Genomic DNA, 9,684 nt, shown 5'->3' on the forward strand with positions numbered 1-9,684 from the left:
TTACTAACAGTGTTAACTGGTGTAAGTTATGGTTTTTAATCCTTTAATACCACTGGGGTGGCAAAACAAGATGAGACTGAGAAAGGTGTTAAATATTTTGAGTATTTAAATTTTGTCTTTAACGTAAAGAATTTGTTGATAACACTGTTTCCTGGTGCATACACTGATTCAAAGAATGATTTTGTATGACATAGGTACTTAACACCTACCAGGTGTTTTTTTCTTAGCTGTTGCCACTACTACAGAAGAACCTAAAAGCCCCCAAGGCAATTTTTGTATTGAGGCTGATGTTACACAAAACAACATTACTCTAAAAGCATTTTCTTTTGAGTTGCCTCTGAATTTAAAAATTTGTTATCAGTAGAACACATAGAACTAAGAGTACGTGCAGTAGACTCTTGGGTCTACATCAGCCGGCCATTAGGGAATGGGCTCCCCAGACAGCTAGAAGCATCTGTGGGGCTGAGTGGTTCACCTGAAGAAGGCACTTGGCTGACCATGGAGCTGCTACTGCTACCACCACTGAACCTACTCAGATTGCCCTTTACTCATTGTTGCACATATAATGACTCCTGTGAAATGTTAAAAATGTTTCTTTGTTTTAAAAAATATATATATCAAGTGTGTAGAAGAATAGAACTATATGCTCCTTATTTCATCAGTATCAGTAAAATTTTTATGTGTTGCCACAGTGACCTCTTGTGGAGAAAACACTTCATATATTTTTTTTATTAACTGCATCATTGTACAAATAGGTTTCAAACTGAAATTCGGACAGTGAATAAACAATTCCCATGTGAGCCATTCAAATTTTTGGAGCCAACTTTAAGACTGGAGTATTGTGAAGCATTGGCTATGCTTAGGGAAGCTGGAATCGAAATGGGAGATGAAGAAGATCTGAGGTTTGACTTTGTGATTTTTTTAAATTTTTAGTAAATTAGATTTAAGATATGAAAGAATGAGTATATTAATGAGTGATGATCTTTTTTTCACCCAGGTAATAAACCTCAGTTTTATTAACTTTGGTATAGAGCATGATCCTGGTTTGTTTAATGTGTGATCTGAAATAAAATGTTGTTTGATGTGGTTTGCCTGAGCTTCGATAGTTTTGTTTATAAAGACCATTTTTTTTGTCCCCACTTACCTCATATTTGTAACACTTTAAAGATAGTGACTACTGCCTATGATTTTGTCATCTAATATGTTAGTTCTCTTTCTAAGTCATTGTGTTAGAGAGGGTAGACAGCAGTCTAAATCCATCACGACACAGGATTAGGGCGTAAAATTACGATCTCCAAACTTATAAAAATATCTGTTCTTTATTTGGTATATGGTATTATGCTATCTAAATTCACATCATATATCTTATAATTTTGAAGCAAATTATGTGGTTTAATAAAGCAGTTACTATCTACGGTACTTATATTTTGTTCAGAAGTTCTTAAGTTAAAATATTTAACCCCTCACAATAATTTGTACGGATGTAGGAGTGCAAGGGGTGGTGGTTGTCTTTTTTAGGGCTTTTTTTAAGCGTATTTTGCTCAAAACTCTTTATTTTTGTTTCTTTAACAGTAATACGCACTTATGGCTTTAAGCATCTCCTTTGTTGCTAGATTGCATTTTAAAGCAAACTATAAATTCTGTAATTATTTTAAGCTGAGCAATATTTTCTTGATTATTTTGGCAATTGTTCTTACATAGGATAGAAGCTAAAGTAACAGCCTCTTAGGTATAGAAATTTAATAGGTTTATATAACACTATTAAATTTTAAAGACTTGGAAATACTGATTTTTGTTTTGTAAACCTTTGATAAAGAGTAACTTAGAGGCACCTGGGCAGCTCATTCAGTTAAGCATCTGACCTTGATTTCAGCTCAGGTCATGATCTCACGGTTGTGAGATCGAGCCCCATGTCACTCTGCACTGAGCATGTAGCATGCTTGGGATTCGCTCTCCTCTCTCTGCCCCTTCCCTGCTTCCCTGCTCTCTCCCTGCCCCTTCTCTCTCTCAAAACAAATAAACTTAAAGAGTAACAAAAAAGAGATGATTTTAAAGTAGAACTACTTAATGGCAAGAATGTAGCCTATGTTGCTATAGTGAACTTTTATTATGTATAATTGTGGGAAATTATTCATCCATGTTATTTCTGAATCTGTGAATTATTAAATCTGTTTATCATTTTATTTAAATATTTTTGAGTAGCACCTACTAAATGTTAAGTCACTGTAATTGCCTTTTTAAAAAAGAGCGGGATAGACAATTATGTATTTTGTCCACATTTTTTATCCTTTGAGAACCTCAAATAGAAGAGGTGCCTTATTAACTTAAAACTATTTAAAGTTGCTATTTGATCTTCAAATACCTAATTTCATGGAGTTTTTTTGGTTTTGTTTTTTTCTTCAGTACACCAAATGAAAAACTGTTGGGTCGTTTGGTGAAGGAAAAGGTAGGACTACATGCTGGATTTCTTTTTCTAAATCTGGTACTAAAGAACAGTTGCAGGGGGGACAGTCTTCCAGAATGTTAAGATTCCAGAATAAATTAAAAAACCAAGGAGGCTGATAGATTTTTTTTAATTCTTGGAGAAATAAAAAATATTCAGACAAGCTTTGCTGAGTAAGTTTGATTAGCTCATTATTTGATTTTTGTACTAAGTTGTACTGAGGTATCCCTAAAAGTAGTATCTGTATCAGACTGTCAGGTTAGTCAGAAAGGACCTCAAGATGATTTGAAATTATTTAGAAACAATCTTTTCTGAGTACCCTCACTGATTAATGGGACTTGAAGGTGAATGAGTTTTCTTTTCTGCCTCTGCTGCTTTCCTATCTCATTTTTTAAAACTCGAAAGAAGATAAAAGCTGAATTTAGTGTGATCTTCCAAGAAATACAAAGAATTGTGTGTGAATGAAGACAGACCTTGAGCTCCTCCTGCTGGTTGTACTCAAGACTGACTGGGGAGCTCACTTCTTTCTGAAACTGCAGTATTGAGTTTACACCTTTAAAGTGCTGTTTCAGCAGAGCTGGTTCCGGTTTGTCAGCTCTATTGACTTTCCCTCTGTGCTTGAGTTGTAGCAAAATGGTTAGCATCAAAACCGTTGAAATGTGATTGTTTTTCATTAAATCTGGATCATATAATAATTATTCTTTCTAACAAAAATGTCATAACTTCATGTTAATGTTACTGATTTATTTCAATTATAGTTTTCATTTGAAGAAAACTACCAGATTTCTTTTAGATGTCTGTACAAAATTTTAAATTATTGGGAAAATAATCGAGGTTTTTTTGAAGATGAATATTGTAAAAGATGCCAGTTTTTCCTAATATAATTTATAGATTTAATATAGTTTTTGTAAAACCCAAAGAGATTTAGAATAATTTAACAAAAGTTAAATTGGATCTGAAATTAGATTAACAAAGGAAAGAAATGAAAATCACTTTATTGCAGCATAATTTTTAATGGGGAAGAAATTATAAAGAGATTACATATCCAAAAAAAAAAAGAAAGAAAACAATATTTGAACTATTATTGAATAATAAAAGCTCCCAAAAATTAATTATTAGAGAAATTTATAACATGATGGCAAAATACCATAGGATACAGATGTTCCTTGAAAGAAGCAGAATATTTATTGTATATACAGTGTAATTATAGTAACTTTGAAGACAAAACTTATTTTTAAAAAGACAATTACCAAAATGTTAGCCTTATTTTTACTTTGGTTAAAAATTTTTTTAATTTATTTTAATCATTTTTTTATAGTATGATACAGATTTTTATATTCTTGATAAATATCCATTGGCTGTCAGACCTTTCTATACCATGCCTGACCCAAGAAATCCCGTAAGTAATTTTATTTTAAATAATGGGGGGGGGGGGAGGGAAGCTTTATTGTGACTTTGTTAAATTGTACAATGGGAATAATGGTTTTCATCAGTAATTTGCAATTTTGATGGGCCACTATATATATTACTACTAGTGTCTGCCAATTCAGGTCAGAATGATATTATGAAATTTGAATATTCCAGAAAATTAGTCCCAAAGCCTACATTAAAAATCATTTTCATGGTTCATTTTTTGAAGATTTATGAAGAAGAAATGCCATATAAATAATAAATAGGATCATTAGATTTGCAGACTATAGTGCATATTATTATCATTGACTTTGAACTAAAAAAACAACATTTTGTCCTGGAAGTTCATTTAATTGGTATTGTCTTTTGACCTTTTACTGTTTTTCCATTACAGTGCTTCCCAAACTTCAGTGTGCATCAGAATCACTTGGGGGGGCTTTTTAAAACACAGATGACTGGGCCCCATCGCCAGACTTTCTGATTAGTTAGTCTTGAAGGAGCTTAATAATTTGTATTTCTAACAAGTTCTGGGTAATACTGAGGCTCCTGATCCAGGAATCATACTTTGAGAACCATTGGTTTACTGGAAGACAGGGAAAGTAAGTTAAAACATGATAAGAGAAGTTAAGCTATGGTAAACTGATGTTCAATTTACTTTTGTTAAAATTTTTAAAAATCTAAATTAAAAAGACTACTATAATTTGAAGTTCCAAAAATGTCTCAAAATTGTATCATACTTAAAAACATTTCAGATGATAAAGTGAAATGAGAATCGGCACTACTTCTTACAAGTTAGATATGGTGCTCTGATTTGTTATTGGAACGTGTTAGAGGAGGGGGCTATAAAATCTGATAGAGGGAAGGAAGAAGTTATTATTCTGCTCTCACTAGTTTAATCTTGTTTTGGAGAAACAAATTGTGTTCATTGAAGCAGATTGCATCATTAATTTTAGGGGGAAATGGCCTTGCTCTTTGAACAACAGAGATTTTTTTTTCTCTCATATGAGTAATGGAAATAGAATGATAGCCACTAGAAGAGTGGTGTTTTCTTGTGTGTTTGCTTTGCCCTGCAGAAGCAGTCCAACTCTTACGATATGTTCATGAGGGGAGAAGAAATACTGTCAGGAGCTCAGAGAATACATGATCCTCAGCTGCTAACAGAGAGAGCCTTACATCATGGAATTGGTAAACAACTTAAATATATTTGGGAGAGTAATGTATATTGTGAAAAAAGCACATTTTAAACCTTTTAAAGACTTCTCAGAAACATAGTTATTTGTTTTAATCTTTACTGAACAATAATTATTGCTTAGTACTTTTTTTTGAGTTACTAAATAAAATGATAAATTATGTTGGGCTTTTGAGTTTGTTTGTTTGTTTTTTTTCCTAGATTTGGAGAAAATTAAGGCATACATTGATTCCTTCCGCTTTGGAGCCCCTCCTCATGCTGGTGGAGGCATTGGTAATATTATTTTAATATTATGACAATATAGTTCCAATTCAGATTTCATTTGGCAAAGTGTTCATTCATTTCTAACTAAATTTCTTCAACATGAGACTTCAAAAAGTAAATTTTATATATTGTTATTGTTTACAAATAGGTCCATAAGTGCTAAGTATGGTACAAATTTGAATTATAACAAATTTTGCGAGTTATGACTAAATGAAAATGTGACTTCCAAGGAACAAAATGAACAGCTAATTTGTGTGTAAAATATTGTAATAAATTTTTAGCCATTTTTTTCTCTGAAGAGTTGAGAAGCAAAATGTCTTTTAAATTGAGTATCCTGTTTTCTCTATGCATCCATGAGTTCATTCACAGTAGCCCAAATTGAAGCTCTCCCTCGAGTTAGCTTGGATTGTTGCTAAATATTTTGTTGTAATGTAATGGTTCATTGGCTTTTAGGACCACTTCTAGAGTAAATGTAAGAGACCACTCTGTGATTTACAAAGGGTAAGGGGCACCTGGCTGGCTCAGTCACAGAAGCATGCAACTCTTGATTTCAGGGTTGTGAATTCAAGCCCAACGTTGGGTGTAGAAATTACTTTTAAAAAATAAAGAAATCTGGGCACTTGGGTGGCTCAGTCAGTTAAATGTCCGACTCTTCGGCTCAGATCATGATCTCACGGTTCTTGAGTTCCAGCCCCACATCAGGCTTTGTGCTGACAGTGCCAGAGCCTGCTTGGGATTCTGTCTCCCTCTCTCTCTGCCCCTCCTTCCCATGAGAACACATGCTCTCTGTCTCTCTCTCTCTCAAAATGAATAAATAAACTTAAAAAAAATAAATTTATAAAAAATAAACCTTTTAAAAGTAAATGAATAAGTAAAAATTTAGCTCAATTTTTAGGTGTCCCTATCAGAACTTTTCTTAAAATATTTATTTATTTTGAGAGAGAGATAGAATCCCAAGCAGGATCCACACTGTCAGCACAGAGACCGACCCAGGGCTCTAGCTCATGTATTGTGAGATCATGAGCTGAAATCAAGAGTCAGATCTCAACCAACTGAGCCACCCAGGCACCCCCTAGATGTCCCTATCAGAGACTCTTAAAAGAATTCTGAATGTATAGTTTCCTTGAAATTTTTGTTTGATGTTTGTTTGGGTGGGAGGGTTGGTGAATGAATAATATAGTACTGTAAAATTTTTCAAATTAAAAGGGTATAGAAGAGTATGTATTCATCTCCCTGTAAGAAACTATTGTTGCTAGTTTTATTTTTACCTTTGCAAAGATAATCTTTGCATATGCAAAAGTAGACACTTTTAAAATACATTTTTACACAAATTGTAGCATACAATATAAATCATCCAGTACCTTGCATTTGTCACTTACTGTATTTTCTCATTTGTTCCTTATCAGTACTTAGACATTTTCAGTATTTTTTTAACACTACATAGAATCAATCCATTGAAAGGGTACATCAAAATTTGATAGACATGTAGGTTGATACCAGCCTTTTGTTACTACAAACAGTGCTCCACTGGATACAGAATTTAGTTGTTTTTGTTCGTTTGTTTTAATGTTTATTTATCTTTGAGAGAGAGAGTGTGAGCAGGGTAGGGGCAGGGAAAGAGGGAGACCCAGAATTTGAAGCAGGCTCCAGTCTGTGAGCTGTCAGCACAGAGCCCAACATGGGGCTCAGACTCACAAAACCATGAGATCTTGACCTGAGCTCAAGTCAGATGCTTAACCAACTGAGCCACCCAGGCGCCCCTAGAATTTAAGTTTAAATGGGAAATGCACAACTATTTTCTCTCAGAGTATGCAGTAATGTGCATTTTGTTTAATTCACATATTTTTGTGACTGATTGACAATGTAAATTTTAATCAAACTTGTGGACATTTGAATTGTTATCAAATACCACTCATTTTTTGGTAATTAATGATTAAAGGGAAGATGTGATATAGTTGGGTTTTTAGATTGGTATTAGATTAATACAAAGTTCGAATTTGCAGCTGCAGATTTTTTGGTAAGGAATAGCAATAAAAATGTTAATTCTCAGGGGCACCTGGTGGCTCAGTTGGTTAAGTGTCTGACTCTGATTTCAGCTCAAGTCATGATCTCATCAGGCTCTGCACTGGCAGCATAGAGCCTCCTTGGGATTCTCTCCTCTTTGCCCTCCTCCCACTCACTCATGTGCTCTCTTCCTCTTTCAAAAATAAGTAAACATTTTTAAAATGTCAATTCTCTTATTTATATTTCTGTTTTAGAAGTTAAATACATTCCTGGGGCACCTGGGTGGCTCAGTTGGAAGAGCCTGCGACTCTAGACCTTGGGGTCATGAGTTTGAGCCCCACATTGGGTGTGGAGATTACTTAAATAAAAACTTAAAGAAAAAAAAGAAGTTAAATACATCCCTTTAAAATTAAAAGTTATTGCTGTATAAAAATATTCTTTGCATTTTTTCTATAATGTCTTCTACAACTTTGGTGAAATAAATTACACACACAGAGTTTCATTTGCTAGTTCTTTTCGGTTTCTTAGGTGGTACTTGGTCTTAATTCTGACAGTGATACAGTATTTAAGTCACATATCAAAATCAGTCTCTTCTGCACTCAGAACATTTACAATAATGTATCCTAGAGTCTTATACTAGGAACCACTACATTACACATCTATTGAATTACAGTAAATTTCTGGTGCTTCCATTAATAAACTTCCCTGAAGAAGTTTATGGCTCTCGTCTTATACTGATGGTCTAGACTACATAATTAAGATTCTGGTCCCATTTGAAAACATACAGGCTTATAAAATGACTTTTTTGTGTTTGCTTAAATCATAAGCTTTGTATATTTACAAGATTTTTGTAGTTCACAGAATCCATACAACTTAAGGATATCTCATTTAGTCCTTCCCACATACAGCATCATTTCTATTTCTGTATCAGACCCAAAACAGTTCATTTTAAATAAACTCAAAATAATAGAAGTATTTTGTTGATCGACGATACTATGTTGGTAGTTTCAATAAGTAAGACCCTGAAAGGTTTTCAGAAAAGGAATTAATGATTACTTTTTTCCCTAGGATTGGAACGAGTCACTATGCTTTTTTTGGGATTGCACAATGTTCGCCAGACCTCAATGTTCCCCCGTGATCCCAAACGACTCACTCCTTAAAGAAAGCTGTGCTGTTTTTATTCTTTCCAGTAACCTGCTATTGATCAGGCTATTCCTTAAGCTACTACAATGGAGTATATGTTTTATCTAAAGTGCCACAGTTACTTTGGATTAATTCAATATAGGTTACTTTAAAAGAGAAGATTTTTATAACTTTGGACATGCTTCAGTAGGAAATGGTTGAACATTTTAATGAAAAATTCATATGGTTATGTTAAAAAATTCATATTGCATTACTACAATAAATGTTAACAATTTTAAACAGTTCAGATTGTGTAAGGTTTTTTTTTTTCTTTTCTATTTTACAGTGGCTATATTAATGTCTTAAATTTTCAATATTTGGGCTTATTTTTTTAAATTCTGACATTGAAATAACAGTTTCAGGGAACTGAGATTTTAATGAATGTATAATTGACATATTATGGAAAATTAAGCAGAAAGTGTCAGTTCTTTAAAGTTGTTCCCAGAAATCATGTAAAGCAGGTGAAAATACTGGTTAGAAAATATTCAAAATAATGCTGTATTAAATTGTTAAATTCTAAATTGAATTTCAATAAAATTTTAAAACTCGTTACATTTGTCTGTGTGATTTCATGGCAGTCTGATTTTGTAACTGGTTCTTGGCATTTGTAATTTGGGAAAAGAAAAAGTACACAACTGATTTATGTAAATACTTAAAAACAAATGAATGCTGATATATTCGCAACATGTATTCATATCAAGATACAAGTTCAGATGGATTATAGGAGGATAGCATTCTTAAAGCTGAAAGCTTGGGTTGCTTAATAGCCTATTTCATATAGATTAAAAAGTATTGCCGAATTTTCCTTTTTTTTTTTTTTTTTTTTTAAGTTTATTTGTGAGAGAGAGCATGAACAGGGGAGGAGCAGAGGAAGAGAGAGAATCGCAAGCAGTCTCCACACCATCAGCACAGAGCCTGACGCACAGCTCGGTGCCCACTTCAAGAGTCAGATGCTAACTGACTGAGCCACCCAGACACCCCTCTATTTCATTTTTAACTGGTACTAATATTTAGTGGATGTCACTAAATTAATGCACTCTCATTTTTCCTACCAAAAATAAATTTTTGTGTAAGAATTACAATTAGAACACTTTCTCTCTATTAAATATGTTGTTAATGTTAATTCTACAGTGAACCACATTAATGGGCAGGAACAAAACAAATATTTTCCTACAGAAAGAGAAAAACCAAT

The 9,684-nt window shown here is 33.3% G+C and overlaps 1 protein-coding gene across 4 annotated transcripts in view; it reads left to right on the forward strand.

Moving 5' to 3' along the window:
* Positions 1-9,042, forward strand: part of DARS1 (aspartyl-tRNA synthetase 1) — a 64,180-nt gene extending 55,138 nt beyond the window's left edge. For all 4 annotated transcript variants that reach the window (XM_049615689.1, XM_049615691.1, XM_049615687.1 and 1 more), the window contains exons 11-16: positions 756-902; positions 2,404-2,446; positions 3,762-3,842; positions 4,927-5,038; positions 5,244-5,315; positions 8,379-9,042. In XM_049615689.1, the coding sequence (XP_049471646.1) occupies positions 756-902; positions 2,404-2,446; positions 3,762-3,842; positions 4,927-5,038; positions 5,244-5,315; positions 8,379-8,470 (547 nt within the window). In that variant the 3' untranslated portion in view covers positions 8,471-9,042. The remainder of the gene's footprint in view (positions 1-755; positions 903-2,403; positions 2,447-3,761; positions 3,843-4,926; positions 5,039-5,243; positions 5,316-8,378) is intronic.
* Positions 9,043-9,684: the final 642 nt, after the last annotated feature.

This window comes from Panthera uncia, assembly GCF_023721935.1.
Source record: "Panthera uncia isolate 11264 chromosome C1 unlocalized genomic scaffold, Puncia_PCG_1.0 HiC_scaffold_3, whole genome shotgun sequence".
NCBI classification, from domain to species: Eukaryota; Metazoa; Chordata; class Mammalia; order Carnivora; family Felidae; genus Panthera; species Panthera uncia.